Source organism: Stenella coeruleoalba, assembly GCF_951394435.1.
Source record: "Stenella coeruleoalba genome assembly, chromosome: 14".
In the NCBI taxonomy this organism is placed as follows: domain Eukaryota; kingdom Metazoa; phylum Chordata; class Mammalia; order Artiodactyla; family Delphinidae; genus Stenella; species Stenella coeruleoalba.
The window spans coordinates 51,514,447-51,537,978 of record NC_137160.1 but is presented as its reverse complement, the minus strand read 5'-3'; the positions used below and the strand labels follow the sequence as shown (position 1 = coordinate 51,537,978).

Below are 23,532 nucleotides of genomic sequence, written 5' to 3'. Positions count from 1 at the left end.
ACCATTTTTTTAAAATTAATTAATTTATTTATTTTTGGCTGCGTTGGGTCTTCGTTGCTGCACACAGGCTTTCTCTAGTTGCGGCGAGCGGGGGGCCACTTTCTGTTGCGGTGCATGGGCTTCTCACTGCATGGCTTCTCTTGCTGAGGAGCATGGGCTCTAGGCTTACGGGCTTCAGTAGTTGTGTCACTCGGGCTCAGTAGTTGTGGCTTGCGGGCTCTAGAGCGCAGGTTCAGTAGTTGTGGCGCACAGGTTTAGTTGCTCCACGGCATGTGGGATCTTCCCAGACCAGGGCTCGAACCCCTGTCCCCTGTATTTGCAGGTGAATTCTTAACCACTGCACCACCAGGGAAGTCCCTAACCATTTTTAAGTGTAATATTCAGTGACATTAATTACATTTTCAATGTTGTGCAATCATCACCACTTCCATTTCCCAAACTTTTTCATTGCCCCAAGCAGAAACTCTGTAACCACTGAGCAATAACTCCTCATTGCCTTTCCACCAACCTCTCTGGTAACTTCTAATCTACTTGCTATCTCTGTGAATTTGACTATTATAGGTACCTTATATAACTGGAGTCATACAATATTTATCCTTTTCTGTATGGCATATTTCACTTATTATAATGTCTTCAAGGTTCACCCATGTTCTAGCATCAGAACTTCACTTGTTTTTATGGCTAAATAATATTCCATTGTATGTATATACCACATTTTGTTTATCCATTCATCTGTTGAACACTTGGGTTGTTTCCACCTTTCGGCTATTGTGAATAATGCTGCAATGAACATCGTCATACAAATATTTGCTTGAGTGAATGCATTCAATTTCTTTGGATATATACCTAGGAGTGGAATTGCTGGATCATATTGTAATTCTTGTGTCATTTTCTTGTGTCAAAACATACATAGCATAACATTTATCATTTTAACAATTTTTAAATGCACACTTTAGTGGCATTCACTGTGTTCGGATTGTTATACAACCATCACCATCACCCATCTCTCATCTTCCCATCAGAATATGCCTGTGAAATGTTGTAAGTGTGGTGGATCTGGGGGGTAGAGAAGTAATATATAAGGGAAAGTTTGTATGGTTTAGCACTAGGACTTATAATTGCACTCACTCTCAGTTGGCAACTTTTTCTGTGATGGAATGCCTGAGAGGACTCAAAAGGGTTCATGGTAACACGAGGAACTGCTGGAATTTATATGTTGAGCATCTGAATACATGCCAACAGGGAGGGAAGGATCACTCTCTCATCTTCCTGGGAACAGAACAAAACAAAACAGGGCTTCCCTGGTGGCTCAGCGGTTAAGAATCTGCCTGCTGATGTAGGGGACATGGGTTCAAGCCCCGGTCCGAGAAGATCCCACATGCCGCGGAGCAACTAAGCCCGTGTGCCACAACTACTGAGCCTGCACTCTAGAGCCTGTGAGCCACAACTACCGAGCCCACGTGCCATAACTACTGAAGCCCACACGCCTAGAACCCATGCTGTGCCACAAGAGAAGCCACCGCAACGAGAAGCCTGTGCACCGCAATGAAGAGTAGCCCCCACTCGCCACAACTAGAGAAGGCCCGCGCGCAGCAACGAAGACCCAACGCAGCCAAAAATAAATAAATTAATTAATTTTTTAAAAAATCTAAGATGTCACAAGAGTCTTCTTACATTACATATCACGTTCTCATGGTTGATGAATCTAATTTGGAAGGACAAAAGAAAAGAAGCGCTGTTTGTTGGCTGGGATCGGAGGAGATGTGGGGATGATGCAAGTGTGCCTCTGCTCCCAAAGACGGATTCTGACAGGCAACAGGTGTGTGGGCTGATACTGTCCCTACTTCTGAGTGCCTTCAAGAGCCAGCATGGCACGCATGTCAAAGCTTATGGCCCCTATAGGCTTGCGTTTCTGACAAGCTTGGCCACAGAAATGCTTGCAGTGACTCCTTAGACCCCAAACTTTGGCGGTTCTCAAACGTAAGCATGTTGGGATATGTTAAAGATATGAACCAAGAACCATTATATGTACAAATATTATTAATGCCTTTATCTTACAGGTGAAGTAACTGGGATCAGAGAAGTTAGGTGATTTGCTGAGGCTCACAGAGCTGGCAAGCCTCAGCATTAGCTAGAACCAGTCTCTTCATTTCAGTGCTCGTTTCATTCTACCACATTGTTTCCATTCAAAAGGTTGACACTGTCTAAAATGTCAGATGATTTCCTCTGAATCTGTTTCAGAATTCAAACAATTTCAGCTTAAGCATTGCATGATATGTTCCAATGTAGTCATTAGTATTTTTCTCGAGCATTTATTCCACTTTCTTATTCCACGTTCTTTGGCACTGGTATCCTTGCTTCTACTGCTAGACCAACTGCTTTGGGTAGAGCTCACACCCCATCTAACAAGAGTGACATGAAACCCAGGCCTATCATGACCTCAGAGTTTGATTCAAGGATAGGTACACTTTCCATTCAGAGTCACTGTCTCACAAGGAGACTTGCTGAGAGTGTTGGGAGGGTGCGGGGAACCTCTTTTCTGCTAGAACTTCTAGCAGTAAGGATGAATGAAGCCAGGAGCTTGAAGCCACTTAGACTATAAAGGAAGCCAAGAAAAGGAAAGGCAGAAATGAGAAATGGAGAAAACCTGAATCCTAAAGATGTCGTTTGAGCTCCTAAGACAAAACATGCATGTTAAACTAGAACTTCTTTTTCTTTTTTTCTTTCAGTTATATGATCTAAGAGATTTCCCCTTTTGGTTAAGCCAATTTGAGTTGAATTTTCTGTCTTTTGAAACAAAAAGGTCCAACTAATATAACATTCTTTTGATTGTTCAGAAAAAATAATTTTAGGAAGGAAGAGGATGGAAATCACTACAGAGTAAAATTTTAAAGTATTATATCTAATTATGAGTCAAGAACTTGAATTAGTTAGGACTACTTTCAGCTTTGAGTTACAAAAACAACTAAACGGGCTCCCCTGGTGGCGCAGTGGTTGAGAGTCCGCCTGCCGATGCAGGGGACACGGGTTCGTGCTCCGGTCCGGGAAGATCCCACATGCCCCGGAGCGGCTGGGCCCGTGAGCCATGGCCGCTGAGCCTGCGCGTCCGGAGCCTGCGCAATGGGAGAGGCCACAACAGTGAGCGGCCCGCGTACGGCCAAAAAAACAAAACAAAACAAATAAACAAGAAGGATCTGAAAACAACTTAAACAAGAAGGACATTTTTGTTTTCATATAAAAGAAGTCTAGAAGCAAAAGAGTAAGGAAGTACCAGGGTTGGTTAACTCGTCAGTGCAGTATCATTGAGGACCCAGAATTCCTTCTGTAGGCATAGATTGGGACCCTGAGACTTAGAATGAAGGCATTTGGATTCAGACAAATCTGAGAAACTTGAACCCTCATGTCCCCCTTAGATTCTTCCTTCCTGCCTTCCTTCCTTTCTTTCATTCATTCATTCATTCTTTCTTTTTCTTTCTACTTATTTTAAAAGTTTAAGACTCATAATAAGTTGCAAAAATAGTATAGAATTCCTGTGTACCCTTTGCTCAGTTTCCTCCAATGATATCTTACATAAACATAGTACCTTGTAAAAAGTAGGAAACTGACATTGATACAGTATTATTAACTCAGATGTAGGCTTTATTCAGATTTTGCCAGTTTTTACATGCCCTCCTTTTTTTTTTGAGTGTACACTGCTTTTGAGAAAGCCCTGTGACACAGCCAAAAATGTATCCTATAACTCTCCTTCCTTTTTTTTCTCCCCCCTCAAAACCAGCAGCCATTTTCCAGAGTGAATGGGCACTAGGGAAAGGGAAATTTCTCTTTTAGGAGTTTCTATATACTGGCTACGAGTATGCCAATCCTTGTGGGCACCCAAGTAGCCACTGGAATCCATTGGTCAGAGTGGTAGCTTATGGAGGTCACGTGGTTAATCCAGTTTTGGCTCTAGCACACTGCACAATGATTTCAGGGAACTAACTATGGTTAGTTCCCTAGCTCCTGAATGCATAGTTGGAACAGACATACTTGGCTACTGGAAGAATATGCATATTGGCTCCCTCATCTGTGGAGGGAAACATAATAGTAAGAAAGTCCAAATGGAAGTCCTGTAACTGCCCTTCCTTATCAAACAATAAACCAAAAGCAAATTACACCCCTAGGGGAGTTGCAGAGATTAGTGCAACATCGAAGACTTGAAAAATGCAGGGAGAGTAATTCCTATCACCGCCCCCCCCCCCCACCATTTAAGTTGCTCTTTAGCCTGCAAAGGAAGATGGCTCTCATGTATTATTACAAACTTAATCAGGTGGTGACTCAATTGTAGCTACTGTTTTTAGAGGTGGTCTCTCTAATGCAGCATATCAATGTGTAGCTCCAGCTATTGCTGATCTACAAAGTGCTTTGTTCTCAGTACAACTTGACAGGCATCATCACAAACATACTGCTTTCATCTAGCGGGAGCAGCTGCACATCTTCAATGTCTTTCCTCAGGGCTAGGTAAAGTCTACTGCTCTCTGTCATAATCTAGTTTGTAGAGACCTTGATTCCCTTACCATCCCACAGAACATCATGCTGGTCCATTACACTGATGACATTGTATTGATTTGACTTGGTGGGCCAGAAGTGTCAAGATGCCTTAGTAAGACACATGAATACCAATGGATGGCAGATCATCTAGGAAAATTTAGATCCTATCACTTTGATAAAGTTGCCAGGAGTCCAGGGGTCTGGGGCATATCAGAATATCCTCTGTAAAATAAAAGGCAAATTGTACCTTGAGCTGCTAAGAAAGAGGTAAAAACACTTGAACCTTTTTGTATTTTAGAGACAAGACATATCACATTTATATGGCTTTGTACAAGCCAGTTTTGAGTAGTTCCTAGAATAAGAAAAAACTCTGAAGCAGGCCCAGACTGCAGGGCAAGCTTCTCTGTCATGTGGGCCATATGACCCAGCAAGGCCCATATTGTTACATGTCTGTGACAGACTGTCATACAATATGAATCCTCTGTCAGATGTTGATAGTAGAATCCCAGTGCAAAACTCTAGGGTTTAGTTCAAAATTATGCCCTCTTCTTTCAATAAGTATTCTCCCTTTGAGAAATAGCTCCTGCTTTCTTCTAGGCTGTGGTTGAAACTAAATGCCTGACCATGGAACACCAACTGAGATATGTGCTTTGGACATGTGACCAATAGATGGTGCACCCACAGTCATAGTCAACAGGTTCAGGAATCAAGGGGTTGACATGGCTCTTTTCATTCTTACACTAGTAGACAACCACCCTGGAAACAATGTTTTGATTCCTATTTCTACATCTGTGTGTTTTACTGGTTATAAGAACTTATTTCCCAAGTGAGGAGTGTTTCCACCAGAGGATACCAAAATATTTCCACTGAATTGGAGGTTGAGACTGACACTTGAACATTTTGGGTTTTTCAAACCACTAAACCAACAAGCACAGAAGAGAGTTAACTGTACTGACTGAGGGGTGGGTCCCAATTATTGAGTGGAAATGGGATTCTTGCTACCGAAAAGGTTAAGAAAGGACTGTGTTTGGAATCTAGAGATTCTTTGGGGGTACATTTTGGAATAGTTCATTTATGTTCTAGTAAAACTTAATAGTAGACTACATGTATTAGTTAGGGTTCTTCAGAGAAACAGAACCAATAGGATGTATACATGTATACACACACATCTTCATATATATAATATATACAAATATATAAAATATACTATTAATGTATGATAATATATAAGTGGACACATCTTTATATATAATGGCGAGACTTACTATAAGGAATTGGCTCATGGATTATGGAGGCTGAGGGAGCCCAAAGATCTTCAGTTGGTAAGCTGGAGATGCCGGAGAGCTAATGCGTGAAGACTGAGTCCAAAGGCTTGAGTACTAGGAAAGCCGATGACAGGTGTAAGGTCCAGTCGAAAAGTCCACAGACTCAAACCCAAGAAGAGTTGATGGTTTGGGCTGAGTCCAGGGCCAGAAAAAAACCCAATGTCCCAGCTCAAGTAGTAAGGCAGGAGAAGTTCTCTCTTATTCAGACATTTTGTTTTATTTAGGTCTTCAATTGTTTAAAAGAGGCCCACCCATATTAGGGAGGGAAATCTGCTTTCCTCAGTCTGCTGATTCAAATGTTAGTCTCATCCGGACACACATACACTCACAGATACACCCAGAATAATGTTTGATCAAATGTTTGGGTACCCTGTGGCCCAGTCTAGTTGACACATAAAATTAATTATCACAGTACAACAACCCACTAAGAACTGAGTGAAGTCCTTCAAAAATGAAGATTTGGACCACCTGCCAGGTATGGGACTACAGTCAGTTGACATGTTGGCAGAGGGAAAAGGAAATGTGGGCTTTGTAATGGAAAGAGGGAGTTATAAATAGCAACTATGGTATTGTGAGCAGTAACAGCAATGAGGACAGTAACAGCTATGCTTATTTTCTTCCTTTCTTGTTGTATTAGTTTCCAAGTGCTGCTGTAAGAAATTATCACAAACTCCGTGGATTAAAACAACAGAAATTTATTTTTTCACAGTTCTGGAGCCTAGAAATCCAAAATCAAGGTGTTGTCAGGACTGTGCCCTCTCTTTGAAGGCAGTAGGGAAGAATCTTTCCTTGCTTATTCCTGGCTGCTGGCAATCCTTGGCATTCTTGTCTTACAGGAGCATCACTTCAATCTCTGCCTCTGTTGTCACATGGCCTTCGTCCCCATGTCTGTGCGTCCAAATCTCCTTTTCCCTTCCCTTGTAAGGACACCAGTCATTGAATTCAGGGCCCACTCTATTCCAGTATGACCTTATCTTAACTTGATTACATCTACAAACACTCTTTTTTCAAATAAGGTCATATTCATAGGTATCAGGGCTTATCTTTTTGGAGGATATAATTCAATGTGCAACACATTTTTAAAAAAAGCTTATGTATTTTTCATTTTTATTTCTTTAACTTATCTTGGTTGCACCAGGTCTTAGTTGGGGCATGTGTGCTCCTTAGTTGCAGCATGCATGTGGGACCTAGTTCCCTGACCAGGGATCGAACCCAAGTCCTCTGCATTGGAGGGCGGATTCTTAACCACTGCACTACCAGGGAAGTCCTGTGCAACACTTTTTATGCATAAGACCAATTATTTTCCCCCTTCTCATTTCCCAGACTCTTTTTTTATTGAGGTATAAGTGACATACAACCTTTCAGGTATACAACTTAGTGATTTGATATTTGTATATATTGCAAAATGATCATCAAAATAAGTTAACATCTGTCACCACACATAATTACAGAATTTTTTTTTCTTGTGATGAGCGCTTTTGAGATCTATTCTTCTTCTTTTTTTTTTTTTTCGGTACACGGGCCTCTCACTGTTGTGGCCTCTCCCGTTGCAGAGCACAGGCTCCGGATGCACAGGCTCAGCGGCCATGGCTCACGGCCCAGCCGCTCTGCGGCCTGTGGTATCTTCCCGGACCGGGGCACGAACCTGTATCCCCTGCATCAGCAGGTGGACTCTCAACCACTGCGCCACCAGGGAAGCCCCTTGAGATCTATTCTTGTAGCAACTTTCAAATATACAATATGGTGTTACTAACTATAGTCATCATGCTGTACATTACATCCCGATGACTTATTTATTTTATAACTGGAAGTATGTACCTTTGACCTCCTTCACCCTATTCACCCACCCTCCAATCACTGCCTCTGGCAACCACCAATCTATTTTCTGTAATTATGAGCTTGTTGTTGTGGTGTGTCTACTTCGGAGAATACTAAATTAAACATCCAGGGATGCAGGAGATGATCTATTGGAGTGAAGGAAGAAAGTATGAAAACTTTCCTATTTCTTTGGTATCTTATCCTCTTGTAATTTCTATTTTTGAGTATATTATATAACATGTAACATGCTAATACATATATAAGTTATACATTAATAAGTACACATATTGGAAGTACGTGTTCAAAAATTTTGTACTGAAAGGATGTATGATCAAAAATATTTAGAGACCATTGGCAAACTGAATTAATTTAAGGGCCTTGAAATAGTCTTAGCAACATGATAGTGTTATAAATTCACAATGTGTTTAATAAGGGGATGGATGGATAAGAGACTGTTTAATATATATAAATTCATCCAGTATTATATGGGTTATAGTTTTTGCTTTTTTCTTAACTTCTTCTGAAATCCTGGACAAGTTACTTAATCAGTGCTGGCCTCATTTTCTTCTTATCAAATATGTGGATTAGGTTAATTTGATTAATTGTGCTCAGTGGTACTCCAGAGGTTTTGATGAGTTTCTGCAGAGCCCCTGCAAAGGCAGGAGGAAGGGAAGACTACAGGCAGGTACCAGCCTTGCTATATTGCTGGACCGCCGGGGAATTCCTGAATTGCTTCATCTAGAGCGCCTAGCTCCTGTTACAGGTCAGGGTAAGAACAGAGGATTTGTCAAGCGGCGGGGAAGGGATGGGGGAAGAAAAGAAAAGAAAACCACTGGGCTAGATCACCTCTTGAGATCCTTTTCCATTTTAAGGACAAATAAAATTCTAAGTTATTATAACAAATCTCTGGTATTGAAAATAAAAGCCTGTCTAAATATGAGATGATGTCTTCATAAGTATAAAACTCCTGGGTGAGATAAACACAATCAAACATATGGAAAGCCATTATCAATAAACTGGGTTTGAGGTAAAATGCAAGGTTGCACTATTGTCTTATCATCTCAGTTGGCCTTTTCTCGAGTTAGCTTACTTTACAAAGTCAACCACAGTATAACTTGTGCAGTGGCTATATTTTTTTCTAAAAATCTTTTATCAAGTTATTAATGCATGTGATCAATTTAACAGGTGAACAAGAAAAGAAGGAAACCAGAAAAGAACCCAGAGAGAAAAGAAAGAGTTGGCAGAGAAAGAATAGCACATTTAACACTTCCAGGGTGAAAATGCTTTGAAATAGAGTACATATTTGACTGCTTATTTTGAACAAATATTTGAACTGCTTAGTTTCTAAAATAAGCTCTGTTTGGCCTTTGGGATTCCATACTGGTATTTTCCTGTTTCACTGACATGAAAAATTAAGAACATTTATTTCACTACATAATCATTCACTGGTTACTCTTTTTTTTTTTCCATTGGTTACTCTTTAACACACCCTTTCTTTCCACTTGATTATTCGATACTGCTGGAGTATTCCTTGCTCCCTTGACTCAGGAAAAGCAACAGTATGCTAACGATGCATCCGTGTGGGCGGTGAACAAATGATTTTAAATCCTACACACCATGATGTCATTTAAGTAATACCAGCCAGAAACCACTCTGTGATTGGGGGCCGAATTATGTAATGGATGGGCAAGATGTTGTTAAATGGGCAATATGCTTGTAAAATCTCTCCCAGGAGCTTGTGCTGTTTGGAGTCTACTTACCACCCTGACTCCGCATAAAGGCAAGACACACATCATTCAGTAACATTCTGCTCAGTTTAAAAACACATCACTAATTACCCACTGTGGTCTGAAATACTTTCAAATTACATATACAGAAATACAGGTTGCCCTTAATCTGTGTCATAATCTGTCCTGTTCCCCACCCCGTTAAAAAAGAAAACTACATAAACACACTACTATATATGAAATAGGTAACTAATAAGGACCAACTGTTATAGTACAGGAAGCTCTACTCAATACTCTGTAATGGACTATATGGGAAAAGAATCTAAATAAGAGTAGATATATGTATATGTATAATAGATTCACTTTGCTGTACACCTGAAATTAACACAACATTGTAAATCAACTATACTCCAATAAAAATTAAAAGCAAAAAGACTAAAACGTTATGTAATCCCAAATTCACAATTAGTACATCCAGATACTCTACAACTTGTTTAAAGACTGACCTCACCAGAGATACCCGCTTTCAGCAGCCCAGACCACATCCGGATCCTCACTGCCTCCAGTCCCACCTAAAAATCGGCCAGACGCACTTCCTTGCCCCGCCCCTTCCCTCACAGCCAATGGGACGCGCGGCACAACCGATCTGCAACAACTCCAGGGAACCGCCCCTCCATCGTTTCAGACTGGGGCTGGGCGTCTGCCCCTTAGCTTTTCCAACACTTGCGCATGCGTACTCCCACAGGGCCTTGGCAAGGCGCTTAGGGAACGATTTTCTCTGCTTTCTTCAGTCGCGCGACTCTCCAAAACCCTTCCACCGTACTGTTACTGAGGAGCCCTGTCCTAATCCCTCAGACAACGTGCTGCTGCGGCCTTCGGTGCGCCAGTACCCGGATGTGGCGCCGCTCTCGCCCGGCGGAGACTCTGTTGCTGGGCGGAGCGCGGCGGCGTGAGCGGGGGCAGAGAGAAGGGGGCCCCTGGGCCCGGGCGCTCGCCGGGCGCCGGCAGGTACCATCACTGCCCACGGGGGAGGAGGCGGCGCCGGCGCTCGGGCGTCCACCCCGGAGCGAGGGCCCAGGGGAGAAAATAGGCCGGCAGTTAAGCTTGCTGCCCGCCGCCCGCGCCGTCTCCCCGGGGTTAACCTCCCCCGGCTCCCTGTGCTCCCTGCGCTCCCGGTCGGGGGAGAGCGTGGTCTCCTGGCGGCCGTCGCTGTAGCCCGGCCGGGGAGCCCGGAGGAAGCGGGGGAGTCCCCGCCCACGGCCCCATCCTCTCTGCCCGCCCGCCGCCGCCGCCGCCTCTGAGCTGCTGCAGTCCGGCCTTCAGTCCGAGCGGGGGGCGCGGCGGCGACGGCTGGGGAGCGGCTTTGGGCTCGGAGGGGACCGCGCCGCCGCCCCCGTGAGTTATTCTCACGTCCCCCGGGGCTCGCTGCCGCCCCCGCCGGCGCCGAGAGTCCGGCCCGGGCCCAACTCCCTCACGGGTCCCCCGGCGGCGGCGGCGGCGGCGGAGCCCACCGCTCGGGCCCCGATGAGTAACTCCAGGAATAACCGGGTGATGGTGGAAGGGGTCGGGGCCCGAGTCGTGCGCGGCCCGGACTGGAAGTGGGGGAAGCAGGATGGTGGCGAGGGCCATGTGGGCACGGTCCGGAGCTTCGAAAGTCCCGAGGAGGTGGTGGTGGTGTGGGACAACGGCACCGCCGCCAACTACCGCTGCTCCGGGGCCTACGACCTGCGTATCCTGGACAGCGCGCCCACGGGTAAGCGGCGGCCACCTGGCCCGGGGCCTGCGCGCGTGGGGGCAGGGGCGAGGCGGGGTGCGGGGGCGTCGGGAGGCCTGGGAGAAGCCCGTGGTGGAACGCCTACCGTGCAGCGCCTGGCTGGAGGGAGCGGGGAAGGAGTCAAAGGGAATTTTAGGTTCAATACCTGGTAAACAAAAACTTACAAAAAAGACCCCTCTTCTCTTCCCTCCGTCCCATCCCCAAGGGGAATGATGGCTGCACCATCATGGGGATGCTTTCAAGCCTGGAAGGCACAAAGCACCGGGAAGACCGCAGACACTTCCCCTCCTCTTTCTCCTCTAGGGAAGGGGTCTAGAGAGGCCTGTCTAATAAGGCATTGAAATTAATCAGTCACCGAGTGATGAGTGTCTGAAGGGAGGCTTGCCTTGCCATATGGTGTTTAGTTGACCGGTTACAATTGCCGAGGGGCCGTTGGTACCTCGGATTTGTTGCGATAGCCTTTTTTCCTCCTCATCTAACACATAGAAAGACTTGGAGTTCAGTAGCTGAATGCTGCTACTTAGTACCCTGTGGAATGATTTTTCATTTTGTTTCGTTGTGTATCTTTATACCAATAGAGGGAAAAACAGCCTAAGCTGTTGAACCCTTTCTTTGTGTTAAATACTCTTTTCAAGTGGAAGATAGGTATAGGGGACACCTGATATCTTTTAACGTCTCAGTTCATTTGTAAGGTTATATCAGAGACTTATCCATTAACACAGCAATGAGTCAGTGTCCTTCTTGATTCACCAAATTTCAGGGCACTGTTTGTTATTGACTCTAGGATTTTTATATAATATGATAAACTGAAAGCTTGCTCTCAAAATAATTTAATCGAGTTCATTTTCACATAGATTTATCCTTGGTACTCTGTTCAGTAGGAAATAGTTTCAAATTTAAAATTTGATAATTTTCAGAATGCTTAAATAAACTATTTTTAAAGCTTTATGATTGAGTTTGGCAAAACCTAACAAATCCTGAAATAGGTACATAGTTACTGTTAGCACCAATAAAAAGGAAATTAACACAAGACAGTTCAGGTTTTGAATAGATAATTCATAAAATTGTGTTTCTTTGCTGGCTTTTTAAACATTGCAGAGGATTTATGTGCAGGACCAGTTTCTTGTGTGTTCTTACAGAATACTCATGGCAAGCATATGTATTAACGTATTGTAAATCTGCAACCCTTTTAAGGCCCAGTGGTAATACACTATATTCTTTTCTGTACTTTTGCTTCTTAACTTAATAGTACCTATTAGTGATTGTTCCATGTTAGCACATAGATGTCTGCCTTATTCTTTCATAGCTGCATAATATTACAGTGATTGGATGCAGTAATTTATTTAACCAGTGCTTTGTTGATGGGCATTTGTATTCTTTCAGGTTTTCTTATTTACGGTGATGCATTGAATGACTCTTTGTACATATATCCTGTGCATGTGTACTGAGTACTTTGGAAGTGGAATTGCTGCATCAAAAAGTGCACATATTTAATATTTTGAGAGATGTTGACTAAATGCCTTGGGAAGACATTTTCCCTATTTACCCTCCTACAACACTGTATGGGGCATATTCCTGTTTCTGCACACTCTTAAAATTTTATCCTGCTAGCTCAAGCTAAAGTTTGAGCTCAATAATTTGGAGGCATCTTGGGATAAGTAATTGTAGGTTTATGGGGAATTTTAAATATCTTTCCAGGGTAAAAGTAAAGTGTAACAAATCCTGTACTACAGCAATTTCTGAAGGGATATTCATGTTGTCTGTATGTTTTCTAGTATGGAGTATATCTGTCGTGTAAATAGTTTCGTTATCTTATGTAAAAACAGGTATTTTTCAGAGGTTTAAAAATCTTAGTTTACAGGATAATTTTACACATTAATTTGTTGGTATATATCAATTCATCTTGTTCCTCTGATTCTGTTAGCAAACATTTTAAAAACACTTCTGGAGAAAATTAATGTTAAGCAAATAAAGCAAGAAAGTAAAGTTTCTTTAAAAAGAAAATGTATGGTATGTTAAAATGTAGAACAGTACTATTTGTTGTTTAGGACAGGGTTTCTCAGTTTTGGTAATATTGCTGTTTTGGACTGATTAGATAATTCTTTGCTGGAGGGGGCTGTCCTGTGCACTGTGGCCAGCATCCCTGGCCTCTACCCATTGGTTGCAGTTATGATAACCCAACATTTTTCAGACATTGCCAGGTATGATTGCTGCGGGTTGGTACTCAGTGGTTTGGGAATATGTACATATGTGGTAAAAGTGTACCAAAAAATAATAATAAATGCCAAGTTCAAGGGAGTGGCTCTCTTTAAACTGAAGGAAGTGGAGTGTAGTAATTTTTTGGGTAAGTTTTATGTCTTAAACTGGGTGGCGGTACATAGGTGTGTGTTATATTTTTATGCCTTTTGTGTTCTTAAATTTCATAGTTAGTTTTTAAAAGTCTTGTAATATTTACCAGGACAACTGAGATTGTCTTTGCTTATTCATTCTTTGTTCCTTACTTGTTACCCACATTATATGAACAGAAAATTTATTGCAGTCTGTTTGGGAATTAAGAAATGGGTAGCTTTTAAAATAAAATTCTGTGAAACTTTCCTGAGAATTAAGGATTCTGGAATGGTTGAGTCATTTTGAATCTTTCTGATATTTCTTTACTGTGTGTTGGAGATTTGGTCTGAGGGTTGTATGTGGGGTCTGTAACATTTTGGCACAGAAGCTTTGTTTTTTTTTTCTTTCAGGTGACACATGATAAATTTGAATTTATGGTCTAAGATAGTAAAACCTTGAGAAGAGGAGCATTTAGTATATATTTCAATGATATAACTTCTATTTTGTATCCAGATATATTTGGTTAATTTGTCGTGAGCAAGAAGATCGTGAAAATATATATGTTATTGGTGAATTAAGTTTGGAGTTAATTTTGTGAAGTCTGTAATCAAGTAGGTATAGTTGACCTTTTATCATTTAGGTACTGATTTTATAGGATTTGGGGAGAAATGTGTTTTTACTTAATGCTTGTTTTTTGGTCACTTGACTACAGTGTTGTATTGTTACCAGAGAAAGAGTGGAGAAAATAAATGTGGGTTTCCTATTAAAGTTCTTTCTACTCTCCTGGATATGGATAACGAAAGTTAGGAGTATAGATGATTAGGTTTATTTAAAACTAGTTTTTGGTATTTTTGGTCCAGGCTGTTTGGGGGGCAGTTCTTTGTAGTTTTCTTCCACCCCTAGCAAAGAGTGCTTCTTAGGTCATTTGTGGACCAGCTCCTTAGACGTCATTATTCAATTGAAGGTCTAGAAGTGCTGGCCCTGGATAAAAAGTGAAATGGCTTAATAACCCTCAGCGTTGCCTTTCTGAGGCCTCCTCTTTCTTTTCTGATCTGTTTCTAGAACTACAGGAGAAAAGAGTGTTATCAGGGGACAGAGTCTTAGGAAAAAACAGGGCTTGTGTGAACAATGTTTGGGGAATAGGATGCCAGACCTGGAAAGGATGAGATTTTGTGAGAGGTTTTTTACTAATGGCATCTGTAAGGAAAACTTGATTTTCCTATAGATCCTATCTATTTTACATACTATGTAAAATGTCTTCTTTTTTATCTTCATCTGCTAAAACAATGTTTTAAGTGATGAAAGTCCATCTAGTTTTAATACTCCTTGTAAATTGCAGCAACTGAGGACCTCAAGAAATCAACTTGGAGATCTCAAGAAATAGTTATCCCTCTGTCAGTACTTCTCAAACGGACAGTAAGCATGCAGATTAACTGGGAACCTTTAAAAATGGACATTCTCATTCAGTAGGTATGGGATTCAGCAAGAGTAGTTTAAAAGTGCCCAGGTGATGCAGATGATGCTGGCTCATGGACACACTTTGAATAGCAGGATGCTAAGTGACTGCTTGTCTTTTGAGATGTCCAGGCTCTTTGTTGTTTCCTTTTCCCTTCAGCTGATTCCAAGCCTTCATTGTTTGTCAGTAATATATGTCTTCAGTTTTGGAGACTGACATTATTGGGCAGGAAGAAGGGGAGGAAATAAAGGAACATGAAACAGCTTTCTTTTTAAAAAAAAAAAACAAAAAACACTACTCTTTTTTAAAAATTTATTTATTTTATTTTATTTATTCTTGGCTGTGTTGGGTCCTAGTTGCTGCGTGCAGGTTTTCTCTAGTTTCTGTGAGAGGGGGCTACTCTTCGTTGTGGTGCACGGGCTTATTGCGGTGGCTTCTCTTGTTGCGGAGCACAGGCTCTAGGTGCGTGGGCTTCAGTAGTTGTGGCACCCAGGCTTGCAGGCTCAGTCGTTGGGATGCACAGGCTTAGTTGCTCCGCGGCATGTGGGATCTTCCCGGACCAGGGCTCAAACCCGAGTCCCCCTGCATTGGTAGGCGGATTCTTAACCACTGTGCCACCAGGGAAGTCCCGAAACAGCTTTCTAATATATGTATTTGTTTGCAAATATAATGCTGTCTTAATATATATTCTCGTTCTAAACTTTACAGCCTTATCTCTCTGGATTAGGTATTGCTTTTGGATGTATTTCCCGGTAGCTGCCCACCAGGTTCTCTCTTCCACCTTCCTTAATTGCTAGGCAGTGTGATCACAGTGCACTCTGTGCTTCTGTCTACTGCCACAGGTATGCTGTGTTGTAACTGTCTTTTGCATGAGTTTATTAATTTGAGAGGAAGGAGTGTGTGTGTGTGTGTGTGTTCCTTGTATCTCTGTTTTCTAGCAAAGCCATAGCTCTGGATGAATATTTTCTGAATAAAATGCTCTTTTCAAAGAACTTTGGACTCATTTGATCTGCGGTTAGATAGATATTAGCCTAACACAGATAAAAGGGAAGGCTTGGAGAGATGAAGAGACTTGTCCAGTCACAAAGCTGGTGAATGGCAGATGTAGGGATGAAAACCCAGTTCATTGCTTTTCCTCATCATTCTCTCTTCCATTTATAGTATAGTAGTTCAGAAATGATCACCATTTGTATTACTTTTCTTGAGGGAAAATTGATTAGGAAATTTAAATAATTTATTCTAGTCTGTGATATGGTTATTTGATTAACTTAATGTAACATTGTTGGAGATTAATGGTTTTTCTGTGTATATCCAACATGACAGGTAGTTTATTACATGTAATTATCTTTAGCCTCCTTTAAGAAAACATATCAGTCCTGTGAAAGAGTTTTTGCAAAGTAATTGCTCTCAAAGCAAGTAATTGAGCTGCACATGAGGCTGTCAGATTCTCCAGCTCAGCTGGTTAGCCTTTACTATATGGTATTGTTTTTTTACTTTATTGGGGTTCTTCATCTTTTATGTTTTCTTTGTTCCAAACAGTGGCCCAAAGTCCCAGTCATCCTGCACTCTTGAAGCCAAGCTCTGCTCTTGGCAGAAGATGTGACATGGTCATATCTCTAAACTATCAGATCTTACTGAAACTCACCTTGTTCATAAAGCTTCTTTTGTTTTATGAGAAAAATTGGCTTATTTTAATATTTATGTTTGTATGTGTGTGCTCAGGGGCAACATAGATACTTACATTACCTGGTGTGGGAGAAAATTTTCATTTAGAAGTTAGAAGCCAGCTAGCTAGCTTTTTCGTTTAGCAATGAAATAAATGGATTATATCAATTTAAATATAAATTTCCCTCTACCTTTCAAAATTTGATTTAATGTTAATAGTAAAGAGCTAATATCTATTCATACAGCTAAATCACAGCTAACCTGGGAAATACAAATTAAAAAAAGAGACTTCACCCCATTTAGATTGATTAAAAGTCTAAAATAGTATGCATCGATAAAGAATATGGGGAAATCAGAACTCTCAAGTTACTGGTGGGATTGTAAATTAGTACAACTACTTTGAGAAGCAGTTTGGCAACATCTTGTAAATTAAAAAAAAAAATTCATGTATCCTGCAACTGAGAAAATTTACTTCTAAATGTTATGTCACGAGATTCTCAAGCACACATCCATAAAGAGATATGTATAAAGAAATTCACTGCAGTCTTGTTTATAAAAGCAGTAATTTGAAGTGACTGAAAATTTATATGTAGAGTATATTATGTTGCATGAGTCTTATACAATAAAATATTATCAGTTAAAATAAAAGAATTAGCCTATATTTATCAGATATATGGTGAGTGAAAAAGTAGATTTCAAGGAGATACTGGAGATAATACTGTGTTTTTTATGTAAGTTTGAAAAAAGACTAAAAGTTCTTTTTATGGAAAAATATATGTAGAAAAAGGATAAAGACACAGACTGAAAGGATCTAACCTCAGGGTGGTATTTTGGTATTTTTCTTTTCATCTCATCAAATTATTATTTTTCTTTTTAATGAGAGCAATGTGATTTTTCTTCATTGTTTTTGGAAATCTTGGTTTAGTATGTTAGTAAATCAAGTCTAAATTGAGTTTGTTTCCATTCTTGATTTTGTTGGACGCATTAGCTCTCAGGAGACCTCACGAAGATAGACGATAGATCCAAAGGGAAGAAGTGCATTTCTGATGTGTCCTTGCTGGTTATGAAGCTGTTGTCTCTTGCCTTCAGTTCACCCTCTGCGCTCCTGCCCCTGAGGCTGGGCTGGGGGTGGGGAGGGATATACTCTTCCTTGTTTTGCTTGCTCTTCCTTCAGGTATCATTTCAATGAGCAGGATTTCAGTGTCAGTATTTGATTCCAGTTTGCTTATTTCCAACACCATCAGAAGTAGCCTGATGTGCACCCCCCGCCCCGTGACGCTAGCACCTGCCAGTTGCAACCCCTCTTTAAAAGTCTGGATCCCAGCCCTATGAGACCCCTCCTTTAAGCCTCTTCCTTTTTTTTTAATATGCCATGATTTATTTCTTTTTTAAAATTTATTTACTTATTTTTATTTTTGGCTGCATTGGGTCTTTGTTGCTGCGCACGGGCTTTCTCTAGTTGTGGCGAGCGGGGGCTACTCTTTGTTGCAGTGTGCCTGCTTCTTATTGCAGTGGCTTTTCTTGTTGTGGAGCACAGGCTGTAGGCGCGTGGGCTTCAGTAGTTGCGGCTCGCGGGCTGTAGAGCACAGGCTCAGTAGTTGTGGCACATGGGCTTAGTTGCTCTGGGCATGTGGGATCTTCCCAGACCAGGGCTCAAACCCATGTCCCCTGCCTTAGCAGGCAGATTCTTAACCACTGCACCATGTAAGTCCCCGCCTCTTACATTTTAATAATGCTATTTTTCATTGTTTCCCCATTTTTAGAAGTGGTGTGGTTTCCTGTCTCCTGACTGGACCCTGATTAATACAATGTGTTTACCAAATCTCAATCTTATTTTTCTATCCCATTTACCAGTTAAGTAAACATTTTTATTGAAATTTAGCTAGTAATTTTCCATCTTTTCTGATGCTGATCATTTCTAACAAACGAATTGGACAGTGTTTCACTTTTACATTGTGAATAAATAAATTCAAAATCCACTGAATTTAAAATGAAATAAAAGTGATTTTCCTTTATGGATGCAGATATTAGAGTTTATTGGTGATATACATTGTTTCAGCATTAAAGACCATATAATGATGGAAGTATCTCCAAATGTCAGTTTTCACGGTGCTTACTCTAGTTTCTTTTGGACTGCGTTTATTTTTTTATTTATTGTCAGACATCACCTTTACCTGGAAGGGATAGATTAAATGGTATAATTTAAAAATATATGTGTCTTCTAGGGAGCACACCGTTAACAACCACTTTTCATTCCAGAAAAGGTATGCAATTTGGGAATACTTATTTTATTTTAAAAAAATGGAACTATTCTTAATTTTGACCCTCAAGCACTTTGTTGCAAGATAATCAACATGTTGTTTTGTATCATTAGGAGGGGCTCCACAAGACTGCTTAACTAGGCACAAAATAGGTGCAGCCCGTCTTAATGTGCAAGAAGTGAGCAACAGTGTTAGACCCTCAGGCTGTCAAACTCCCACTCACCTTTAGTACACCTTGTATTCCGTGTGTGATTTTTTTTTCTTTTTGTTGTGGAGACCCACTGAGGGTGCTAGTATCAGCTGAATAATGTACAATTAATAACCTAATTTCATTCATAGATTTTTAGCAAAATAGTAAATATAGGGAATTCCCTGGCAGTCCAGTGGTTGAGACTCCGAGCTTTCACTGCTGAGGGCCTGGGTTCAATCCCTGGTCAGGACCTAAGATCCCACAAGCTGTGTGGTGTGGCCAAAAAAAAAAAAAAGAAGAAAAGAAAAAAGAAAAATAGTAAATATAAAAGTATTAATGGAGGTCCACAACCCTTTATTCAGAATGCTTGGGACTGAATTTATAAACTTTTGTTAATGCCCACTTCCAGGTCCACAGCAGCACCCTGTCATCAGATACACCAATATTTCTACAGGAAGCATATGAATGGTTATACTAAGGGGGTAAATAAAGACTACACAGCCTCTTGTTTGTTCAGATCAGGATTTACCACTAAATGAGTTTCCTGCTCATTTACAAAAAACTTAAGAGTTTTGGGATTTTGGACAGATAAGAGATTGTGGGCTTATCTCTTTAATTTCAGAGGACATCTTTTATATTTCCTGGGTCATGTACTTCACTTTGAAAACCATTGCACTGTCACCAAGCAGGAGCTTATGCATTTTAAGTATCTGTAGGGAAATGGCTTTTTTAGAACACTCCTCATTCTCCTAAGCCCGTTTCTTTACTCATATACTTTCATATGTCCCCATACCAATTTAGCTTGCCTTTTTTTATCATCATGTTTGCATTACAGCGATTAAACCACCTCCTCAGATGGAACTAGGAACACAGGAACAATTTTGATCTTTGCCCATAGATTAGCTCTATGTAAATAAGTTCTTGTGAAATAGTCTGGTACCTAAGTTATCTTTAAAACTTTGTTTCTGAGGGAAAATGGTTCTGAATTCTAAACAGGGGGCTTTTAAATGAACTTGTAGGACACAACTAAGATAAGGTGGGGTTTAAATTAATGGAGGAGATAATGGAATGCAGCAGGTAGTCCAGACATACATTTCTGGCTTTGGATTGCCTTTGGGAGCATATTTACTTTTGTAGATGCTTGCTGTGGTTAGGGTTAGTTTATATTCTCTAAGCACACTCATGATAAGAGTATATAGCTTTCTCCTGGGATGGATTTATCTTCTTGATGATAATTTTGTTCTGAAAAAATCAAGAAATGGGGTAGAAACGTTTTGATGTTAAAAATCATTATTTGAATTTTGGGAGTTTTGCAGGGCTAGTGATAATAAATCATAAAAGCTTGAGATTGTAATATTTTACATTGTGGTGCCTTGCTCGCCCCTCTTTCCCAGTCTCTTATCATGGAGTAGTGGAAAATGCACGAGCTTAGTAGGGAAGTCAAGGTATTTGTTCATTCTAGATTTTCTCACGTGGCCTCGTTAACTAGGGGAATGGACTAACATTTACTGAGCTCCCATCATGTGTCAGGAACTATGCTAAGCTTTTTATATACTTTATCTCATTTAAACTTCATAAAAGTGTTGTTCGATAACCTTCATTTTACTTATGAGAAAACAGGCTGTGAGAAATGAACTAATTTGCCCAAGATTTCATAAGTAATTGGTTGATGGCTGAGATTCAAATCTAGGTTTGTCAGTCTTTTTTTCTCCCCCTGCCTTATAACATTAGTCTCTTTAAAACTTTAATTCTTCACCTGTAAAATGAAGTTGGAGTAGGTCAAGGTACACAGGTGTTTTGCTTGTAAAATGAAAAAATGAATTTTTATCTGTTAGGAAAAAAATAAAATGGATAAAATTCTTCTTTTTGACCTCATTAATTTTCTACTCTTGTGTAACAAGTGCTAAAAATAACAAATATATTACTAAAATTGCCAGTTGTATGCCTAATTTGACACCTTGTTTCCTTTGTTTGGACTGTGTAAAGCATGATTGTAATTTTATTATGCAAGCTTATAATAATGTAGAGTATCAGAGGCTGCAAAAATAGATGGGGGAATAACTTGTCCAACAGAAAAGATATGATGAAAGAGTTGTAGATTTTGGGTGAGGCACTTTCATAGACATCTCCTTAACTCATAACAGGAGTTGGTTGGAAGTAGATGGTGTTTCACTCTACAACACTTTTGAAATTAACTAAGAAGTAGATAATGTTTTCAATTTTAAAAATGTATCTCTTCGAGATTTATTTGAATATTAGAATAGGATTTAATAACTTATATTTTTAGTGCAGAGGTTGAATGGGGAACATGATGCCCTAGATATGTAATTATTCTTCAAATAAAATCAGAGCTAAGGGCTTCCCTGGTGGCGCAGTGGTTGAGAGTCCGCCTGCTGATGCAGGGGACCCGGGTTCGTGCCCCGGTCCGGGAGGATCCCACGTGCCACGGAGCGGCTGGGCCCATGAGCCATGGCCGCTGAGCCTGCGCGTCCGGAGCCTGTGCTCCGCAACGGGAGAGACCACAACAGTGAGAGGCTTGCATACCGAAAGAAAGAAAAAAAAAAAAAATCAGAGCTAAGTAGAGGGAAAAACCCTGGTAGGGTAAAAGCGTAAGAGGCCAAGCTTTGTAATCAGCCTCCTCACATGGGTTTGAATTTGAGCCCACCACTTACTAAGGTGTGCCTTCATATCGTCAATTTCTTCATCTATAAATGAGGATAATAATGCCTACCTTTTAGTATTGCTGGGAAAGTTAATAAAATATGTGTGAAGCACCTAGCTTGGTACTGATTTAAGTAGTGGTTAGTATTATTAATAATAACAATACTATTTTCACTAATTTACTGTTTCTCAAGAGTAAGGAATGTGGAGTACACCAACCAGCTGGCAGGTCACAAAGGCCTCACCCTCAGTAGGAATTTTAATTACATTTCAGCCAGTTTCTAAACCATAAGTACTTTGATGGTTCAGGGAGAATAAGATGCATACTCAAGTTGGTTAACCCTCTTTAATCTCTGTAAACTTGTCACATTGATTTGGGGTTAAAATTGAATGAATCCATAAATCAGAAATAGGAATTCTTGGTTGGCTGAGTGACATCAGCAAACGGTTATGCCACAGCAAGTAATTGCTTTTAAACACTGTTTAATGACTTGTAAATTATTTTTTGAGGTTAGGTGAAATCTTTTAATTAGGGCAAAAGATTAGAGGATTAGCTAGGCACTATACTAGTCTACTAGGAATGCTTATTTTTTATTTTAAAAAAGTTTTAAAATTTATTACATAGTATTTAAGATATCCAAGTGGATAAGTGATTAATAAATGTGAACCTGTCTAGAAATAAAGCATTTCTAATGTTTAAAACACTCTCTGTACTTCTTCCCAATTTCATTCCCTTCCTCTCCTAAAGTAACCACTGTGTAGAAATTAGTAATTCCCATGGGTTTCTTTACGTTTATGCTGTGTTGTATATATCTGTAAACAGTGCATAGTACTTTATTTGCAACATTCTGTATTCTTGAATAATTTTAAAATTCAACATTAAGGTTGAAGGGTTCATCCATGTTGAATTGTGTGGCTCTTGAGCGTTCATTTTAGGTATTCCATTGTATACCTAATACATATCTTCACTCTCTTGTTAATGAACATTTACATTGTTTACTTTTTCTTTTGCTCTTATACAAAGTGATAATTCACATATTCTTGTTCCATGTTTAAGTGCTTCACATAATGAACTGCTTGTAGTAAGAACCTTCTCTCTTTCAATCATTTTTTTCTCTCTAGAAATTTAACATTTTACTTAAATAAATCAGTGCTTTATGAATTTGAGCTGTTTTTCTTGGCTCTTTTAAGAAACTTGTGGTTATTGATCTCGACCATAGTGTTTTACTGGTCTCATAAAATTTGCCAGCAAAAAGACTTAAGCTATGTAAATACTCTAAGTTATTGAATTTAGGCGAGATGTCATTAAAATGTAGAGCAGATGGTCATTTGAGTATTAGAATGAGTCAAAAGCTATCATCAGGTGGTTCATTTAACGGTGGCAGATGTCTTCATAAAGCTTAGCAAAGGGAAAGAGTGTTAGCTCTCTAGGGTGGCATGGTATTCTTTAGGAGGGAGAAAAAGCATTCATGAGTTTAGTTAGGGAATTAAATTTTATTGAATTTTTAAGGAATAACTCTTGGAGGTTCTAAGGAGGTTCAGAGTGGAAGGGAGTGCTTTTAGTTGAGAATGAATTGGGTGGATGAAGTAAGGGGAAACAAAAAAGCTGCCAGAGTAAGAGACCAGTAAAATGTTGGCCTTGTTCATTTAATTCTTTTTCCTTTTTTATGTTTTCTTTAAATGTCATCTTTTGTTTTAAAGTCAATTAATTGCATTCTCATTAAAAATTCTGTACTGCTCATTTTGGTAGTGGAGTGGGTTGCTTTGTTTACTTTTTCCAATTCTCAGTATTAGTCTGTT

The 23,532-nt window shown here is 40.2% G+C and overlaps 1 protein-coding gene across 2 annotated transcripts in view; it reads left to right on the top strand.

Moving 5' to 3' along the window:
• The first annotated feature begins 10,138 nt into the window (after nucleotides 1-10,138).
• The window catches only part of MIB1 (MIB E3 ubiquitin protein ligase 1), a 119,022-nt gene continuing 105,628 nt past the window's right edge, over nucleotides 10,139-23,532 (top strand). The window contains exon 1 of one of the 2 annotated variants that reach the window (XM_079943104.1): nucleotides 10,139-11,150. In XM_079943104.1, the coding sequence (XP_079799230.1) occupies nucleotides 10,922-11,150 (229 nt within the window). In that variant the 5' untranslated portion in view covers nucleotides 10,139-10,921. The remainder of the gene's footprint in view (nucleotides 11,151-23,532) is intronic. The other variant, XM_079943105.1, reaches the window with a different exon arrangement.